Source organism: Blennius ocellaris, assembly GCF_963422515.1.
Source record: "Blennius ocellaris genome assembly, chromosome: 11".
In the NCBI taxonomy this organism is placed as follows: Eukaryota; Metazoa; Chordata; class Actinopteri; order Blenniiformes; family Blenniidae; genus Blennius; species Blennius ocellaris.
In genome coordinates this window covers 3679208-3700709 of record NC_137660.1, presented here as the reverse complement: position 1 = coordinate 3700709, position 21502 = coordinate 3679208, and the positions used below count along the sequence as shown (strand labels likewise).

Below are 21502 nucleotides of genomic sequence, written 5' to 3'. Positions count from 1 at the left end.
GGGGGGGGGGGGGCAGTAACTTCATTGCTCCCCTCTGAAGGAAGCTGGACCTGCTACTGGGTTAAAATGTAGAGTGACAGGATCATCAGCCAATCAGATGTTGTTATTGACAGAACTCTTCAGGACCAGCAGAGTTTCTAGTGCTGGTCTGGGTGTGGTCGTTGAAATGAGCTTGTCTGATTGGCTCATGGGCTCATGGGCAGGAGGTGATGACTCTGTTATGATCTGCTCCTCTGGAGTGATGGAGGCTGATTGAACATCAAGATCATGATACATAGAGGACCTGCTCCAGGACCTTTTTCAAGGTGTCTGTTTACAGAAGAAATGTACACTGTGAGAAGAAGAAGAAGAAGACGACACCAGAAATGATGAACTGAACTCAGACCAGCAGGAGGATTTCATCTACAAGTGATGGTGATGCTAGTTTTTTTTTCTTTGTACAGATTGATGCTGCTGTTGGCATCAAGGTTTCCTAGGCTAAAGGAAGCATCAGTGTTTCCTAGGCTAAAGGAAGCATCAGTGTTTCCTAGACTAAAGGAGGCTCTAAAGGAAGCATCAGTGTTTCCTCAGCTAAAGGAAGCATCAGTGTTTCCTAGGCTAAAGGAAGCATCAGTGTTTCCTCAGCTAAAGGAAGCATCAGTATTTCCTAGGCTAAAGGAAGCATCAGTGTTTCCTCGGCTAAAGGAAGCATCAGTGTTTCCTAGGCTAAAGGAGGCTCTAAAGGAAGCATCAGTGTTTCCTAGGCTAAAGGAAGCATCAGTGTTTCCTCGGCTAAAGGAAGCATCAGTGTTTCCTCGGCTAAAGGAAGCATCAGTGTTTCCTAGGCTAAAGGAAGCATCAGTGTTTCCTCGGCTAAAGGAAGCATCAGTGTTTCCTAGGCTAAAGGAAGCATCAGTGTTTCCTAGGCTAAAGGAAGCATCAGTGTTTCCTCGGCTAAAGGAAGCATCAGTGTTTCCTAGGCTAAAGGAAGCATCAGTGTTTCATAGGCTAAAGGAAGCATCAGTGTTTCCTCGGCTAAAGGAAGCATCAGTGTTTCCTCGGCTAAAGGAGGCTCTAAAGGAAGCATCAGTGTTTCCTAGGCTAAAGGAAGCATCAGTGTTTCCTAGGCTAAAGGAAGCATCAGTGTTTCCTTGGCTAAAGGAAGCATCAGTGTTTCCTCGGCTAAAGGAAGCATCAGTGTTTCCTAGGCTAAAGGAAGCATCAGTGTTTCCTCGGCTAAAGGAAGCATCAGTGTTTCCTAGGCTAAAGGAAGCATCAGTGTTTCCTCGGCTAAAGGAAGCATCAGTGTTTCCTAGGCTAAAGGAAGCATCAGTGTTTCATAGGCTAAAGGAAGCATCAGTGTTTCCTAGGCTAAAGGAAGCATCAGTGTTTCCTAGGCTAAAGGAAGCATCAGTGTTTCCTCGGCTAAAGGAAGCATCAGTGTTTCCTCGGCTAAAGGAGGCTCTAAAGGAAGCATCAGTGTTTCCTCGGCTAAAGGAAGCATCAGTGTTTCCTCGGCTAAAGGAAGCATCAGTGTTTCCTCGGCTAAAGGAAGCATCAGTGTTTCCTAGGCTAAAGGAAGCATCAGTGTTTCCTAGGCTAAAGGAAGCATCAGTGTTTCCTCGGCTAAAGGAAGCATCAGTGTTTCCTCGGCTAAAGGAAGCATCAGTGTTTCCTCGGCTAAAGGAAGCATCAGTGTTTCCTCGGCTAAAGGAAGCATCAGTGTTTCCTAGGCTAAAGGAAGCATCAGTGTTTCCTAGGCTAAAGGAAGCATCAGTGTTTCCTCGGCTAAAGGAAGCATCAGTGTTTCCTCGGCTAAAGGAAGCATCAGTGTTTCCTCGGCTAAAGGAAGCATCAGTGTTTCCTCGGCTAAAGGAAGCATCAGTGTTTCCTCGGCTAAAGGAAGCATCAGTGTTTCCTCGGCTAAAGGAGTTCTAAATGGAGGTTCAGGATTTTCTCCTGTCTGCTGCTAATGATGCTCAGTAGAGGATCATTAAATGATCAGATGTCAGTGAGACATGAACGTAGTTAGAGAAGGTCAGAGTCACTCAGGATGTAAGAATCATGTGAAAGTGTTGACAAGTTGTGTCATATGACTCCTTCAAAACATCTGAGACCATGCAAACGGTTACATTTCTTTTAGTAATGAGTTTATAACTTATTTATATTCTTCAAATTAAGCATTATTGTTGCTGGTCGTTTGGCGGTTTTATCACTGACCTGGGGAAATTAACATATTCTATTTATTTCAGTTTCAAATGACATCACATCTGAATTTAAAGGTTTTTCTTAATTCGGTCGGTTTTAGTGGCTCCAGAAGTTAGAGAGTGAAGAAGACGTGAGGAGAGTCGGGTCTTATCGGGTGAAATGACAGTGAGAGTTTATTTTGTGAGACGTGTTTGTTGCTCTGGCAAGCAGATCCAGTAGTGATGGAGGTTTTTATGTGGTACTGTAGAAACATGCTGGTGCCATACAATCACTGTGCTGGTACAACCTGATGTACTGAAGTCGCACGATCAGCGAAACAACCAAAAGAAGTGACTTCTAGTCCACAAAATACGGTACCTGCAGCCTCACTGCATTTCCAAGGTTACCACGTGGAGATAGTCATTGTTCCCTTCCCCAAGAAAGTTGGAGGGAAAATTATATTTTTGTCCGCATGTATTTATTTAATTATTAGTTTGTATGTTTTTACCAACTTTTTGCAAAACAAAACTATTAATACAAATTGCACAAGAGGTTCAGGGATGATTTGGCATCTTACAAGGACCAATCTGTTATATTATGGAATTTATAAACTATGGAGTCAGTGAAGCTGTACTCCAGGGGCCTCCAGCCCTGATCCTCCAGGGGCCTCCAACCCTGGTCCTCCAGGGGCCTCCAACCCCTGGTCCTCCAGCCCTGATCCTCCAGGGGCCTCCAACCCTGGTCCTCCAACCCTGGTCCTCCAACCCTGGTCCTCCAGGGGCCTCCAACCCTGGTCCTCCAGGGCCCCTGTCCTGCAGGTTTCACGTCATTGGGCTTTTTCACTGCCTTGGTGATGACATCATCATTACGTTCAGGTCTGCTGAAGCAGGGAGACTAAAACCTGCAGGACCAGGGCCCTGGAGACCCCTGCTGTACTCAGTCCAACCAACCAGCCAGTGAACTCATTCAAGACCAAGACAAAAACGTTCCTTCTCTTTATTTCAAACATACATTTCCAGAATTCATTGTCTGACATCCACAACACAACAGTTGAGATTAATAGCATGAATTGTACATCAACAACGTCACTTTTCAATGGAGAAGATCCACAGTATCAAAAATAGATCTTTTTTCACTTACTGGGGAAAATAGAGTGACTTTTTGGTTTTTGTTGAGCAACTCCAGCCTCAATGTCGTTAGCAATGGTTCTGATTGTGTTAAAGTCTAATTAGCCCCTGTGTGGGTCTGCAGGTCCGGTGGTGAGCAGTGACCTTTAGCCTTGGTTGCTTCTAACTGCAGTACAGCACAGAACGGTACGGTAAGGCAAAGTGCTCCCAGACCCAACTTTGTTGAGTAATTCCGCCTCAGAGAATAAGGTTGAAGTGAAGGTGGAGTTGTGAACGGCCGCGTAATGACGCAGGTACATTACACAACGGTAAACATTGTGGTGCGGTGCTGCTGCAGCTGTGAGCCTCTGCTCTCTGTGACGCAGCTCAGGAAACCTCACTGAACAGCAGCTCCTGCTGAATCTCCTGTCCTGCTACTGACAGGAGCGTCTGCACCTCGGGGGGACCAGGGTGCTGTGGAGCGCAGACGTTTAATACAAACAAGTTAACAAAACAAGCAGTGTGCGCAAAGCAGCGTATAGAAACAACAACGGGGGTTACAGCCGACGAGCTGGTGGAGAGTGATGGACGCCAGCAGGTGGCGGCATTGTGACATCGGGTACGGTCCAGCATTATTGCCAGTGGAAAGGCATGATAACTGCACTGCAGGGTGCCGAACCAGCACACTGCAGGGGACATGAGGATTTTGGTTTGTCGTGAGGTACGAGACTGTTCCACTCTGAGATTCCTGAGACGGGGACGTGGTACTGAGAGGACGGAAGCCCCGCCCCCTCCGAGGCTCCCGCCGGCCTTTCAGGCACTTGAAGATTACGTCCATGCAAACTAGACATGGGGGGTTGCAGGGTGACTGAGGACCCCCACAGAAGGGCAGGACTGCCTCGCCAGGTCGGGGCTCCCAGTTCTAGTACCGACCCGGCTGGTGGGACTCGGCTCGGACGTTCCGGCTGCCGATGTCTCGGTCGATTATCTCGTTCACTGCAACCAAACACAAACAGCGTTAGCCAGGCTCTGCTCCCTGATTGGTTACTGGAGGTCACACCTCATACTGCATCACCCTTGTAGTGATGCAGTATGAGGTGTGAACATCTGCATTATTCATCCATTACATAACATAGTTTATTGTGTTTCTTTTCCATGATCTTGAAGGCGTTGACTTGCTGACTGTGCTCAGTGGAAACAGCAGAGAATGACGGCACTTAAAGAGTAAAACCAGCCCTCAGGCGACGTTCGACACAAAACACATGGTCACATTAACCGACTCCCTGAAAACCACGCCGTTCACGTTTGCTGTTAAAAAGGGTTAAAAAGGACTTCTGCTTCCGTTGGCGACGGAAGCCAACACCACCAACGCTACACCAACGCCACCAACGCTACACCAACGCCACCAACGCTACGCCAACGCTACGCCAATGCCACCAACGCTACACCAACACCACCAACGCTACGCCAACGCCACCAACGCTACGCCAGCGCCACCAACGCTACGCCAACGCTACGCCAACGCTACGCCAACGCCACCAACGCTACGCCAACGCTACGCCAACGCTACGAACGCTACGCCAACGCCACCAACGCTACACCAACGCCACCAACGCTACGCCAATGCCACCAACGCTACGGCAACGCCACCAACGCTACGCCAAAGCTACGCCAACGCCACCAACGCTACGCCAACGCCACCAACGCTACGCCAACGCTACGCCAACGCCACTAACGCTACGAACGCTATGCCAACGCTACGCCAATGCCACCAACGCTACGCCAACGCCACCAACGCTACGCCAACGCCACCAACGCTACGCCAACGCTACGCCAACGCCGCCAACGCCACCAACGCTACGAACGCTACGCCAACGCTACGCCAACGCCACCAACGCTACACCAACGCCACCAACGCTACGCCAACGCTACGCCAACGCTACACCAACGCCACCAACGCTACGCCAACGCTACGCCAACGCCACCAACGCTACGCCAACGCTACGAACGCTACGCCAACGCCACCAACGCTACACCAACGCCACCAACGCTACGCCAACGCCACCAACGCTACGCCAACGCTACGAACGCTACGCCAACGCCACCAACGCTACGCCAACGCCACCAACGCTACGCCAACGCCACCAACGCTACGCCAATGCCACCAACGCCACCAACGCTACGCCAACGCCACCAACGCTACGCCAAAGCTACGCCAACGCCACCAACGCTACGCCAACGCTACGCCAACGCCACCAACGCTACGCCAACGCCACCAACGCTACGCCAACGAAGATCAAAGAAGAGAATCAGTCTTTATGAAGAGCGAGTATGAAGTACAAAAGTACATACCATCGTCCAAGGTGATCCCCTGGAGGCCCAGAGATTCCAGGACTGGCTGCTCCTGTGGCTCCTGTTTGATGCTCAATGCCTCGCCTGAGACCCTCTGGGGGTCCGCACAGGCTACGAGAGGCCGATCAGAGGCCTGAGGGGGCAGGACGGAGGTCTGAGGGGGCAGGACGGAGGCCTGAGGGGGCCGGACGGAGGTCTGAGGGGGCCGGACGGAGGTCTGAGGGGGCAGGATGGAGGTCTGAGGGGGCAGGACGGAGGCCTGAGGGGTCAGGACGGAGGTCTGAGGGGTCAGGATGGAGGCCTGAGGGGGCCGGACGGAGGTCTGAGGGGGCAGGACGGAGGCCTGAGGGGTCAGGACGGAGGTCTGAGGGGGCAGGATGGAGGCCTGAGGGGGTAGGACGGAGGTCTGAGGGGGCAGGATGGAGGCCTGAGGGGGCAGGACTGAGGTCTGAGGGGGCAGGACGGAGGTCTGAGGGATCGAGGTCTGGAGAGAGGTTAGAGTCTGACTGGAGATTGAAGGGATGTGAGAAGGCAGGAAGGGGCTGTCAGGAAACAGGGCGGGGGTCTGCAGGGAGACATATGAAGGAGGGTGATGGTGAAGATGAGGGGCGCTCTGGGAGGGAAGGAGGTGACAGGAGTCGTAGTCTGGGTGGTGGGAGGGAGTCTGGAAGGAGGAAGGCCAGAAACCAGATGGATTGAGGAAGACATGGTCCAGCTCCCAAGGCTCCTGTTTGACCGGGGCCCCCGTGGGGGGCCGCTGCCCGGCGCCAGGCAGGTAGGTGAAGGTCTGCAGGAGGCTCCTCCTCCTTTTACCGTTGGAAACGTAGAAATGTACTTGGACTGGGCACGTTGTGGCCTTACCGTAGGGAGGAGTCTCAACCACAATGCTGGCCTGCAGGACACACACACACACACACACACACACACACACACACACACACACACACACACACACACACACACACACACACACACACACACACACACACACACACACACACACACACACACACACACACACACACACACACACACAAAGTAATAAAAAAGAAAAAAAAACAACAACCCATGAACGAGTGTAAATAATTGCATCTTAAAAAAAAATAAACTACAAAGTGAATAAAGAGAAGAAACATCTGTATTTAGTGACCTTTACTTTTCATTTCACTAGTTTTGACAGAGAATGAATTGCTTGTTTTTGTCATGAAACCACAAGTACAGTGTGCAGGGATCAATACACGATAAATGTTAATGCAATCAAGAGAACCGACGTCTGTCTGGACAGATGAGGAACTGGAGGCCGGACCACCTGCACCTTCGCCCCACAGCACAGTGCACCCAGGACCCCCCTGTCTCTGGTCCTCTGGTCCCACAGGACTACCCTGTCTCTGGTCCCCCAGGACCACCCTGTCTCTGGTCCCCCAGGACACCCCCTGTCTCTGGTCCCACAGGACCTCCCCTGTCTCTGGTCCCCCAGGACCACCCTGTCTCTGGTCCCCCAGGACACCCCCTGTCTCTGGTCCCACAGGACCTCCCCTGTCTCTGGTCCCCCAGGACCACCCTGTCTCTGGTCCCCCAGGACACCCCCTGTCTCTGGTCCCACAGGACCCCCCTGTCTCTGGTCCCCCAGGACCACCCTGTCTCTGGTCCCCCAGGACCTCCCTGTCTCTGGTCCCACAGGACCTCCCCTGTCTCTGGTCCCACATGACCACCCTGTCTCTGGTCCTCTGGTCCCACAGGACCCCCCCCCCTGTCTCTGGTCCCACAACAGGAAGTAGGGTCAAATGTAGACGGGGTTGTGAACGACTGGGAGACGACCAGAGAAGAACATGAAGCAGCCGTCAAGTCCTTCTCTTGCTACTCCGGTTAAACTTCCTCATTGTGAACAGCAGCGTCCAGCTCCTGCTGAAGCTCCTCCTCCTGAAGCTCCTCCTCCTGTTCCTGAGAGGAGGAGCTCCTGCTGAAGCTCCTCCTCCTGGTCCTGAGAGGAGGAGCTCCTGCTGAAGCTCAGTGCTCAGTACCTCAATGGAGGGGAAAATCCTCCCTGGCGGTCCCGGGTTCCTTCCGTACCATAACCATAACCTCCATGACTTTAAAGTCGGACCACACAACAAGCGTCACGCTCCGCGACAAAGTGCGGTGGAACTGCACCTGAACTACAACTGTGGCCACAGGAAGTCTACTGAAGTACCAGGGACATGCAGAGACCTTCTGGCTACCACAATATGGCTCTGAAGTTTGTTCTGTGGTGATTCTGTTGTTTGTGGGGAAACTCTTTTGAAGTTTTTAGCTGTATTTGACCTGCTACACTTCATAAAATCTGCACCCAGACATTCATCTCCATTGTGCTTTGATGAAATGGAATGGAGGCTCATCAAAACCGTCTGCAGTGTTAAAGCAGCATCAGCACAAGCTGAACCTGCTGCATGTTGAAGTCATATTGGAGGCTATCCTCTTTAATTCTTTTATGGGTTGTCTTGGTGTGGAACACAGGAAACTATGGTTATAGGAAAACCTTTCAGTTTCTCAACGAGGAGTAAATGAAGCTGAAGGTGCTTTAGATCAGCTTAAGTCTCCGTCCGGGGTGACAAATCCACCGTATCTGTGCCAAGCTAACCAAACCCACCACATCGTCATTGATTTAACTGCTAATAGCTCACAACCTTAACCACACCAAGTGCTGATTAGGATTGGCTTTTGTTCGTAATTGGTGAAACTTACTCTGCTGCATTTTTCTGACAAAACTTTGGCATCCATTTCCCACAGCACTCTTCCATCTGGAGCCAAGAAATAAACACACTTGTTAAGAAAAAACCCAAAACTTGTCAACCTATTGAATGTGCAGTAATAGCAGTAATACCTGGCCCCTTCTCCATGAACACCACCCTGGACTGGGCGGAGATGTTGGAGCCGGTGATGACCAGCTCCTCTCCTCCGTCCACGGAGCCACTGGAGGGACTGAAGCTCTCCGTCTGAGGGAGATCTTGTCCTGAACGCTGGGCTGAAGAGCAACACAGGCCTCTCAGAATCAGAATCAGAATCAGAATCAGAAACCTCTCTGAGGATTTACTCCACAACAGGAGATCTTTTAATTAAATCAATCAAATCAAACTTTATTTCTATAGCCCTTTACAATCACAGTGGTATCCAAAGTGCTTTACAACAAAGCTATATAAAAAAAAACAATACATTAAGAAAGAAACACATTTTAATGACACATGTTGATCATGATCAGTGTTAGCAAAGCGATATCTCTTCAAATGTCTTCCTGTTTGTATTTTGTGATCAGTCCTGGAAAATGCCCCTCCAGCAGCTGTTTTCCAGGCCTGATGAAGGGACTGGACTGCACTCACAGCATTCCACCGGGACAGATGTGGTCTGCAGCCACAGCATCCGACCGTCCGGCTGAGGAACCGCGACCCTGAACACAACGCGCACCCTGGTGTTCTTTCTGCCGACGTCCATCTCGCCTTGCTTCAGCTCGATGTCGGCGTTACGCAGCTTCAGGATGCCAGCACAGTCGATGCTGAGGGAAACACAGCCAGAGACATGATCGGTCACTGTAACCACAGCCGCTGAGCTGATTGATTACATCTTCATCTGCCTGTATGTTGCATGCTAACAGGGAACATTTCTAATGTTTCGAATGGAGGAATGATCACTCAGTGAGAACATGTATGGTAACCCTGAGAAGAATCCCTGAGCCTTTGACTTTGACTGTGACACAAAGCTGTTCTCAGCTCGATGCTTGAATGAAGACTCAACAAGATTAGAAGTGTTAGAAGAAGAATAAGAGCAAAAAGGTTTGTGTTCATTACCTCCATACACTGCCTCTACCTTCAGGAGATAAGAAGCTAGCCAACTGTAGTGAATGAAGGTGTCGCCACCAGTCTGGTGTCACCCCCCCCCCCCCCCCCCCCCCCACTCCCCAGGCCCCACCAGGCCCCTACCAGGCCACTACGGGATCTCATCCTCCACCAATCCAGCTGTGAATAGGGAGGGAGAACCACTACCCAGCCCCCCCGGAGGTGCCACGCCCGAGCTAGCGTGCCCCCCCGTACTCCAGCCGCACTCACCCCGGAACACGGCGGGACCACAGCGGGAGGTGCTGGGGGGAGCCCCCACCCCCACCCCCCCTCCACCCTGTGGGGTGTTGGATGCATGTGGAGGTGTGTATTTGTGTTTTGAAGAGGTGGTGCAATGTGTGTGTCTAGGGGGGGGTCTAAAATTGAGGGGTAGCGGGGGGGAGGGGGTGTTCTACCGTAGCCCTAAAACACATCCCCCCCCCCCCCACACACACACACCCTCACATACTCATGCAAGATGACACCCATACTTATATATAGAACACACACACACACACACACACACACACACACACACACAAACACACACACACACACACACACACACACACACACACACACACACACACACACACACACACACACCCACCCTCCAGGACAATCTCTCATATTTTCGGCCCTGGGGGTCACCTCCAGTCAGCTGTCCAGGAGCCCCACTGTCCCCCATCCCCCCAGATCCGGAAGCAAGGCAGACCCGGAGCAAGGCAGCAGAGGCCAACCCTGCCCCAGCAGGGGGAGGGAGGCAGAGGCAGGACCCACCCCCGCAGGCACCCCCACCAGCCCCCAAGGCCCCCAAGCTCCACACCCGCCAGCCCCGGCAGAACCACCCCCAACCCAGAGCAGACCCCCCCACAATTCCCTCACAGCACCCCCCCCCCCCCCCCCCCCACCCAGACCACAGAGCCGCCAACCACCCAAGTGGTGTATTTAATTATTGGGGACCATGTCAACTCAAATTGTACCAACTGATGTTTCCTACAAGACATTGTCTCCAGAGTGATGTGGTCTAGGAGTAACTTTTTAAATAACTTTATATTCAGATTACTTTTGGATTTCCAGTTCATGAGGATTGCCTTTTTTGCGACGCTTCGGGAGACCAGGAGTGTGAAGGACTCGTTTTTCTCTCTTTTAATTTCTGTGAGATCGTCTAACAGACCCCTGTCTCTGGTCCCACAGGACCTCCCCTGTCTCTGGTCCTCTGGTCCCACAGGACCTCCCTTGTCTCTGGTCCTCTGGTCCCACAGGACCTCCCTTGTCTCTGGTCCTCTGGTCCCACAGGACCTCCCTTGTCTCTGGTCCTCTGGTCCCACAGGACCTCCCCTGTCTCTGGTCCTCTGGTCCCACAGGACCTCCCCTGTCTCTGGTCCCACAACAGGAAGTAGGGTCAAATGTAGACGGGGTTGTGAACGACTGGGAGACGACCAGAGAAGAACATGAAGCAGCCGTCAAGTCCTTCTCTTGCTACTCAGGTTAAAGTTTCTCACTGTGAACAGCAGCGTCCAGCTCCTCCTGAAGCTCCTCCTCCTGAAGCTCCTCCTCCTGAAGCTCCTCCTGTTCCTGAGAGGAGGAGCTCCTGCTGAAGCTCCTCCTCCTCCTGATGAAGCTCCTCCAAAGCAACCAGAGAGTGCAGAGCAGCGCATGTAAACAACAACAGCAACCTCAGTTCCTCAGTACCTCAGTTCCACAGTACCTCAGTACCTCAGTACCTCAGTTCCACAGTTCCACAGTTCCACAGTACCACAGTTCCACAGTACCTCAGTTCCACAGTACCTCAGTACCTCAGTACCTCAGTACCTCATCACCTCAGTTCCACAGTACCTCAGTACCTCAGTTCCACAGTACCTCAGTACCTCAGTACCTCAGTACCTCAGTTCCACAGTACCTCAGTACCTCAGTACCTCAGTACCTCAGCACCTCAGTACCACAGTACCTCAGTACCTCAGAACCTCATCACCTCAGTACCTCGGTACCTCAGTACCTCAGTACCTCAGAACCTCAGTACCACAGTACCTCAGCACCTCATCACCTCAGTACCTCAGCACCACAGTACCTCAGCACCTCGGTACCTCAGCACCTCGGTACCTCAGTACTCTGCAGAGGGGTGGAGGGAATCCTAGCCAGTGGTCGCAGTGCTTCTGTACCATCCACAACTTTTTCAGTGAGACGTACAAACCACCTCAGCACAAAAAGCGGGAACGCAGCCTAATACTTCCTATAAACCTTTTTCAAGTAATCTTTAATCATAAATGTTATTAATATGCTTGTTCTTGATTATTTTTATTACTATTGCGATCTGACTATTTATTTTTATTTCATTTAAGTTCATCTTCATCTCAATCTGTGCCTCATACTGTTCACTGCTTGCATCGTCTGAACCATGAACTGATTTTCGTCCATATTGGTACACACTCATCTTGCCCATGAAACCTTCACAGCTTAACTCAAAACAAAGTCTTAGGTAAACATATCAAGGAGTACAAAAGAGACACGCAGCTTTTGCGTTGCTTCATATGTCATTAGGCCCACAGGAGAGCTTGTGTCCTCACCTCCAGGGTCAAAGGTCACACCACTCACCTTATTTAGATGATCAAATGTTATGACTTGAGGGTCTGCACTTTTTTATTTACCAGCAACCATTGAACATGTGTTCTCTCTGGTGGAGTCACTGCATCCAGATGCTTTATCATACGGACATTTCAACAGATTTCCACAGCAGGAGAACTTAGTTCGTCCTTTTCTGCTCCTGAAACCTGGAGAACCACTGTGAACACTTTCATCTCTCAACTTAGAGCCTTCAGACCAGTGTTTGGATCTTAATGATGCCTTTTGGTCCAAAAAGTGGAATGGAGCAGAACAGCCCCCACTAATCCCCACCTGACCCCCCACCAGACCCCCACCAATCCCCACCAGCCCTCCACCAGTCCCCCACCAGCCCCCACCAATCCCCACCAGCCCCCCACCAGTCCCCACCAGTCCCCTACCAGACCCCCACCAGTCCCCACCAGTCCTCCACCAGTCCCCACCAGCCCCCCACCAGCCCTCCACCAGTCCCCACCAGCCCTCCACCAGCCCCCCACCAGTCCTCCACCAGTCCCTCACCAACCCCCACCAGTCCCCCACCAGCCCTCCACCAGCCCGCGCCAGTCCTCCACCAGCCCCCACCAGTCCTCCACCAGTCCACTACCAACCCCCACCAGTCCTCCACCAGTCCCCTACCAGTCCCCCACCAGCCCCCCACCAACCCCCACCAGTCCTCCACCAGCCCCCCACCAGTCCTCCACCAGCCCCCACCAGTCCACTACCAACCCCCACCAGTCCTCCACCAGTCCCCTACCAGTCCCCCACCAACCCCCACCAGTCCTCCACCAGACCCCCACCAGCCCCCCACCAGTCCCCACCAGTCCTCCACCAGCCCCCCACCAGTCCCCCACCAGTCCCCACCAGTCCCCCACCAGTCCCCCACCAGACCCCCACCAGCCCCCCAAGTGAAACAGCCCCCCAACCAGCAGTGTGCTGTCAGTACCTGCTGGACATGTTGTCCTCGGGGAGCAGGGGGAGCTCCAGCACCTTGGTGCCCCCCAGGACCTTCTCCTGGCAGGCGGTGGCCACGGTTTTGCCGGTGACCCGGTGCACCCGGTAGAAGGAATGAGGGCGGAGGTGGCGGTCGTCCGCCGTGCCGATGAAGAGCAGCAGCCTGAGCGGCTGCTCACTGAATCCATTGAGCTGCGGAGAGAAACCCAGTGGTCAGATCCTGCTGGTCGTCATGACGACCTGGAAGCTGGTTGGACACCGACGGCCAGAAAACACCGACTTCCAATCTGAGGGTTAAGGGTCACCACTCGGGGGGCATTAGTCCAGGATTGCATTTGAATCCCATATTGGTAGAGGTTATCATGCTCTGTGTTTCACTGGACCTGACGGAGTTTCTTCTGTTTCTACGGGATGTTATTTCATTTTTCTCTCCAGTCCGGACAATAACTTTGTCAAAATAACATTATGAGTATTTTTAAATTGAATTTGCTCCTCTTTTACTGCCATGTGTCTGAATACACACTTGGTTTGAGTTCAAGTGGATGTTAAGACTCAATGCTACACAAGGCAGAGACAAAGTCACCCTCAGGCTTTACCACTAAAACACAAGCAGAACAAAAACCTAAAGGGTTCCAGGACTTTCTTTTAAGGCCAGGTGTCAGGTAGTCATGACTTCTGGAGCTCTGCTGCGAGCTTGTACACAATCCTACAAAACTAACAAGAACTTCAAATCAAAAACCCAGTTTTGAAGAGTAGAAAATAAAAGTAACATTTGTCTGAAGGAGGCCAAGGGTCTTGCTCAGGGACGTTTGTGGTCCAAATGGAACTGTTGGTCATCACTATCACAGTTCCACAAACGTCAGTGGATTCATTCCTCTTTTCTCCTCCATCACTGACAGTTAGTGAACAGGTAAACTGGTGGTGGCCCCACCTGGACTACGTTTCCACCTTGTGGCCCCACCTGGACTACGTTTCCACCTTGTGGCCCCACAAAGAAAGAAAGAAAGGCCTAAACCCCAGCAGACCAGCCCCTGGAGGGGTCAGGTGTTTGCTGCGTCACCCCGCAGGAATCGCAGCAGTGGCATGAGAATGTGACACCAGGAATAACCTGCTGGTGTCTGTTACCCACAAGGCCTTGCTGCAGCCTTGCTGGTCTCAGCCTGCTTTGTGTGATCTGATCCAGAGAATCCACATGGCCCGGTGCTGGTCTGTGTGACGGACCGTCACTGGCTCAATGTGGTTTATTTCACACTGCGACCAAAACACACTTGTGAGAGCAACGAGGAGTCCTTGATGTCAGTGATTTTCTACCTTTTTGACCCAAGACACACTTTTGTCTTTGGAAAACTCTGGAGTCACACCACCACCTGAAAATGTTAAAATGTGAAACTCTGTAGCCTCTATTAACAATATAAAGTCTTTCTCATCAAAGTTTGATCAACAGGAATCCAGTAAATCCAGAAAGCAAGGACTTTTTTTAATAGTGCCTCCCTCAGTGTGAAACCTGGACCTGATGGATGAAGAGCTGAGATCCTGGTTCACATTCTTCCTTTTCAAAAACTTCTCCATCACTGTCACTGACACAGTACTTTGATACAAGATGGTAGCAGGAGGTGGAGATGAACCACACTGACGTCTGTCACTTTACATTTCACCGGCAAAGTTCTGTGCTGCCCTCTAGTGGTGAAGAGTATTGATACATCATTACTCTGCAACACACTGTCTTGTGTGTTGAAACTGTCAAAACATAAGACTGTCAACCTCGGTGACTTCAGCTTTCCCAAGCTGAAGTCACCGAGGTTGTTGTGAAGCTCCTCGGTGGCAAGGCACCGGGAGTGGATGAGATTCGCCCAGAGTTCCTTAAGTCTCTGGATGTGCAGGGACTGTCGTGGCTGACTCGTCTCTGCAACATCGCGTGGCGGGCGGGGACAGTACCTCTGGACTGGCAGACCGGGGTGGTGGTCCCTCTCTTTAAGAAGGGGGATCAGAGGGTGTGTTCCAACTACAGAGGGATCACACTCCTCAGCCTCCCCGGGAAAGTCTATTCCAGGGTACTGGAGAGGAGGGTCGGACCGTTAGTCGAACCTCGGATTTAAGAGGAACAATGCGGTTTTCGTCCTGGTGGTGGAACACTGGACCAACTCTATACCCTCCACCAGGTTCTCCTGATGGTGGAACACTGGACCAGCTCTATACCCTCCACCAGGTTCTCCTGGTGGTGGAACACTGGACCAGCTCTATACCCTCCACCAGGTTCTCCTGGTGGTGGAACACTGGACCAGCTCTATACTCTCCACCAGGTGCTTGAGGGTTCGTGGGAGTTCACCCAACCAGTCCACATGTGTTTTGTGGATCTGGAGAAGGCGTTCGACCGCGTCCCCCGAGATGTCCTGTGGGGGGTGCTCCGGGAGTATGGAGTCCGGGGCCCTTTGTTAAGGGCTGTTCGGTCCTTGTATTCCCGGAGCAGGAGTTTGGTTCGCATTGCCGGCAGTAAGTCGGACCTGTTCCCAGTGCACGTTGGCCTCCGGCAGGGGTGTCCTTTATCACCGGTTCTGTTCATTACTTACATGGACAGAATTTCTAGGCACAGCCGGGGACTGGAGGGGGTCCAGTGTGGGGACCACAGGATCTCATCTCTGCTATTTGCAGAGGATGTGGTTCTGTTGGCCCCATCAAGCCTGGACCTTCAGCGTGCACTGACACGGTTCACAGCCGGTGAAGCAGCTGGGATGAAGATCAGCACCTTTAAATCCGAGGCCATGGTTCTCGACCATAAAAAGGTGGCTTGCCCCCTCCAGGTCGGTGGAGTGCCCTTGTCACAGGTGGAGGAGTTCAAGTATCTTGGGGTCTTGTTCACGAGTGGGGGAAAGATGGAGCGTGAGATCGACAGGCGGATCGGTGCAGCGTCTGCAGTTATGCGGACGTTGTATCGGTCCGTCGTGGTGAAGAAGGAGCTGAGCCAAAAGACCAAGCTCTCGATTTACCGGTCGATCTTCGTTCCTACCCTCACCTCTGGTCATGAACTATGGGTCATTACCGAAAGAACGAGATCCTGGATATGAGCGGCTGAAATGAGCTTCCTCCGTAGGGTGGCTGGGCGTCACCCTTAGAGATAGGGTGAGGAGCTCAGTCACCCTTAGAGATAGGGTGAGGAGCTCAGTCACCCTTAGAGATAGGGTGAGGAGCTCAGTCACCCTTAGAGATAGGGTGAGGAGCTCAGTCACCCTTAGAGATAGGGTGAGGAGCTCAGTCACTCTTAGAGATAGGGGGAGGAGCTCAGTCACCCTTAGAGATAGGGTGAGGAGCTCAGTCACCCTTAGAGATAGGGTGAGGAGCTCAGTCACCCTTAGAGATAGGGGGAGGAGCTCAGTCACCCTTAGAGATAGGGTGAGGAGCTCAGTCACTCTTAGAGATAGGGTGAGGAGCTCAGTCACCCTTAGAGATAGGGTGAGGAGCTCAGTCACCCTTAGAGATAGGGTGAGGAGCTCAGTCACCCTTAGAGATAGAGGGAGGAGCTCAGTCACCCTTAGAGATAGGGGGAGGAGCTCAGCCACCAGGGAGGAGCTCGGAGTAGAGCCGCTGCTCCTCCACATCCAGAGGAGCCAGCTGAGGTGGCTCGGGCATCTATTTCGGATGCCCCCCGGACGCCTCCCGAGGGAGGTGTTCCATCATGTCCCTCCGGTAGGAGGCCTCGGGGCAGACCCAGGACACGCTGGAGGGACTATGTCTCTCGGCTGGCCTGGGAACACCTTGGGGTGCCACCGGAGGAGCTGGAGGAAGAGTCTGGGGTGAGGGAAGTCTGGGCAACTCTGCTCAGACTGCTGCCTCCGCGACCCGGCCCCGGATAAAGCGGTAGTCAATGTATGGATGGATGGATGTTCCTGCAGACTGTTCTCCCCCCTACTGTTCTATTACCTTCATTGTTCCTGCAGACTGTCCTCCCCCTGCTGTTCTATTACCTTCATTGTTCCTGCAGACTGTCCTCCCCCTGCTGTTCTATTACCTTCATTGTTCCTGCAGACTGTCCTCCCCCTGCTGTTCTATCACCTTCATTGTTCCTGCAGACTGTCCTCCCCCTGCTGTTCTATTACCTTCATTGTTCCTGCAGACTGTCCCCCTGCTGTTCTATTACCTTCATTGTTCCTGCAGACTGTCCTCCCCCTGCTGTTCTATTACCTTCATTGTTCCTGCAGACTGTCCTCCCCCTGCTGTTCTACTACCTTCATTGTTCCTGCAGACTGTCCTCCCCCTGCTGTTCTATTACCTTCATTGTTCCTGCAGACTGTCCCCCCTGCTGTTCTATTACCTTCATTGTTCCTGCAGACTGTCCTCCCCCTTCTGTTCTATTACCTTCATTGTTCCTGCAGACTGTCCCCCCTGCTGTTCTATTACCTTCATTGTTCCTGCAGACTGTCCTCCCCCTGCTGTTCTATTACCTTCATTGTTCCTGCAGACTGTCCTCCCCCTGCTGTTCTATTACCTTCATTGTTCCTGCAGACTGTCCTCCCCCTGCTGTTCTATCACCTTCATTGTTCCTGCAGACTGTCCTCCCCCTGCTGTTCTATTACCTTCATTGTTCCTGCAGACTGTCCTCCCCCTGCTGTTCTATTACCTTCATTGTTCCTGCAGACTGTCCTCCCCCTGCTGTTCTATCACCTTCATTGTTCCTGCAGACTGTCCTCCCCCTGCTGTTCTATTACCTTCATTGTTCCTGCAGACTGTCCCCCCTGCTGTTCTATTACCTTCATTGTTCCTGCAGACTGTCCTCCCCCTGCTGTTCTATTACCTTCATTGTTCCTGCAGACTGTCCTCCCCCTGCTGTTCTATTACCTTCATTGTTCCTGCAGACTGTCCTCCCCCTGCTGTTCTATCACCTTCATGGTTCCTGCAGACTGTACCCCCCCTGCTGTTCTATCACCTTCATTGTTCCTGCAGACTGTCCTCCCCCTGCTGTTCTATCACCTTCATGGTTCCTGCAGACTGTCCTCCCCCCCTGCTGTTCTATCACCTTCATGGTTCCTGCAGACTGTCCTCCCCCTGCTGTTCTATTACCTTCATGGTTCCTGCAGACACCGAGGACAGTCTGCAGGAACAATGAAGGTAATAGAACAGCAGGAGGACGCCCAAAAAGGAAAAATAAAAAAATATAAAAAATGGCTAAATGGTCTAAAAATGCCTGCAATAGTAAAAACAGCAAAAATATAATAAAATAGTCAAAACTACTAAAGTTGCTGCAAAAAAAGATAAAAAAAAAAAAGGAGCTTAAATAGCTAAATCAATCAAACTGTTAAAAACCCCTAAAAACAGCTTCAATGCCATTAAATGATGACGTGAACGGCATAAAAGCAAACTGAACATAATATTTGTCTGTGCAGTAAAACCAGACATGAGCTTCACCAGCTGTGTTGTCTTCATGTAGAATATTTCCTCTAAGCAAAGTGACGGATCCAGACTAGCGTCTCGTCATTCAGGGTGACGTCCAGCTCAAGGTGTCAGGAAGTTCCTACAAGAGCCTCACTCTGATGACGGGGTGACCTCCGGTCGCCGCCTTGATGGATCCTCGGCTGCCCTCCGTCTCGTAGTGCGCTCGGTGGTAGGACCTGGGCTGGACCTCCAGCTTCAGCTCACACGCCTCATACTGGCTGGGGAGGGGCCAGTGGAGGGGGGGCGGCGACGAGGCCCTGGAGACCCAACAACACATCAGACCCCCATCAGGACCTGGTCACTGTGACCGCTGGTGACATCATGAGAGCTCAGTCACTCTCTGGACCCTAATCTTAGCCTTAACCCTAACCTTAACCCTAACTTAACCCTAACCCGAACCTTAACCCTAACCCTGCTGCCATCATCAGAGCTCAGTCACTCTCTGGACCCTAATCTTAGCCTTAACCCTAACCCTAATCCTAAACCTAACCTTAACCCTAATCCTAAACTTAACCCTAACCCTAATCCTAAACCTAACCTTAACCCTAATCCTAAACTTAACCCTAACCCTAATCCTTGGAGCCACCCTCCAACCCCCAGGAGTCCCAAGTCCCCCCCCATCACCTAATCCCAGCCCACCCACACCCAAGCACACCCAAGCACACACACACACACACACACACACACACACACACACACACACACACACACACACACACACACACACACACACACACACACACACACACACACACACACACACAGACACAGACACAGACACAGACACAGACACAGACACAGACACAGACACACACACACACACACACACACACACACACACACACACAGACACAGACACAGACACATACACACACAGACATACATATATACAGACATACGTACATACATTTATTTGGTTGGGGGGGGGTGCCCCCCACTCACCAGCCAGGCCCCCACCAGGCCACTACGGGATCTCGTCCTCCACCAATCCAACTGTGAATAGGGAGGGAGGACCACTACCCAGCCACCCGGAGGTGCCACGCCCGAGCTAGCGCGCCATGAGTACGCCAGCCGCACTCACTCCGGAACACGGCGGGACCACAGCGGGAGGTTCTGGGGGGAGCCCCCCCCCCTCCACCCTGTGGGGTAGAGGTGTGTATTTGTGTTTTGAAGAGGTGGTGCAATGTGTGTGTCTAGGGTGCAGTTTAAAACTGAGGGGTAGCGGGGGGGGGGGGGGGGGGGGGGACGTTCTACCGCTGCCCAGCGGCAGAACCCCGAAAGCCAGCTGATCCCCTCAAGACCCTGCGTGACTAAGTGTAGTTAAAATTGTGGGCGGCGCAAAGTCGGGGGAGGGGCAGACCACAGTTAAGTGGCCTGGCCCCCCCACCCTAGGCCCTGTCCACTGGCCCCTATTGTTGAATGAGGTAAGGTGAGGTAAGGTAGGGGGGGCTGAGAGGGAGAAGGTCCCCCCGTCGCTAGGACTTAGCCCAGCTGGACCCCCCGCGCCACCCCGCCCCACCCCCAAGTGGCCGGCCTGGAACACGGGGACCAACACCCACTCCGACAAGGCACCACAAGAGGACCCGGGCAGGAAGCCCCCCCACCCCACCCGACGGCCGAAGAGCAGAGTCTAAGACCCGCATGGCCCAGCACGAGCCCGGTCGGAGGCCAGCGGCTAGGGAGCGTAGACCCCCCCCCCCCCCCCCACATACTCACATAAGACGACACCCATACTTATATATAGAATACACACCCCCACACGCACATACACCCATGCTCACATTCACCGCCCCCCCACACACACAAACACACGCAGACACTTACACACACCTACCCGCACACCCCTATCCACACTCGTTTCAAGTTTCTCATTCCCTTGTTTTGTCATCTTGTGAAGTTTATTGGTTTCTTTTTTTGCAGAATGTCAGGATTGTTCCAGAAGGTGTGAGTTTGCAGGGAATGAGTGAAGGGTTAGGGTTAGGGTTAGACCCTAACCCTAACCCTAACCCTAAATCCTAAACCTAACCAACTGACTTAGTGCCTTAACCTAACTTCGTGGGGCAGGATATTTACACCCTATCCTGATCCTAAACCTAAATTAGGTAGGTCATACAAAAACATAGGCTGGTTTTATGGGTGGGGATTTAGCTCGGTGGATTGGGCATCTGAAAAAGCAGGTAGGGGTTCATAGGGTCCCTGGTTGAAACCTAACTAGGGGATGGAATCCGTTTTTTTCATTCAATTAATCGAGGGCTAAAAAGACTTCAGTCTCCCAGGGTGTGTGTGTGTGTGTATATATAGTTTTTTTTTCTCTCTCTCTGGGTGACGGATCAAAATAAATGGCCTCCGAAATTAACAAAACACAAATCAAGGAATGAGGGCAACGGATGAGACTCGGATAAAAGACTGAAGGGACAAAAAGGTAGCAAGCCAATTAACCACTACGGTGCTAGGGGAGGTCCTTGGCGCCCTGGAGATACAGGAAGTAGATGGAGAACAAACGTCCCATTGGTGGGAGGAATTGAACAAATCATTTTTCTACAGAAATGATAAAAAAATAAAGATTTAAAAGTCGCAATGGAAAAATAAAATGATCATCAAAAAGGGGAAGGGAGGGACTTCTAAGTAAGCTCAAAAAAGTAAGGGAGGGTGTACCAAGGGTGAGGAGGGTAGCAGGGAGAGCGACCTGGTGAAGCAGGCTGCCTGATGAATTGTTCAGTGATGAATCCAATCATTTTTGGAGGTGAGTCACTGAATCATTCCTCTTGGGGGTCGTGCGTTGTATGGAACACCAGAGGAGTTTTTTCTTGCAGGGATCCGATTTGGGATCAGGAAGGTGATCTGGGGGGGGGGATCAGGAGGGGGTGGAAGCTCTCAGAGACGTTCAGGAAGGCGGAGCTTATCTCAGCTGGTCCTGACGCTTCGAGCTCGACCAAGAGGGAAGGCACCGGAATACGGGGCTGGTCCCGATTGGGTCGGGGGGAGCCGGCTAAACTTGAAGAGGAAGACCATTCTCAACCCTGCCTGGCTGGACCATGGTAACCTAACGGCGTCAAC

General features: G+C 52.1%; 1 protein-coding gene across 1 annotated transcript in view; it reads right to left on the bottom strand.

Annotated features, from left to right (window-relative positions):
* Positions 1–3048: 3048 nt before the first annotated feature.
* Positions 3049–21502, bottom strand: part of nfatc3b (nuclear factor of activated T cells 3b) — a 76479-nt gene continuing 58025 nt past the window's right edge. Inside the window, exons 4-10 of the mRNA XM_080504212.1 lie at positions 18540–18702; positions 13014–13213; positions 8978–9150; positions 8485–8625; positions 8346–8401; positions 5625–6516; positions 3049–4268 (exon numbers count right to left, since the gene is read on the bottom strand). Coding sequence (XP_080360338.1) covers positions 4195–4268; positions 5625–6516; positions 8346–8401; positions 8485–8625; positions 8978–9150; positions 13014–13213; positions 18540–18702 — 1699 coding nt within the window. The 3' untranslated portion in view covers positions 3049–4194. The remainder of the gene's footprint in view (positions 4269–5624; positions 6517–8345; positions 8402–8484; positions 8626–8977; positions 9151–13013; positions 13214–18539; positions 18703–21502) is intronic.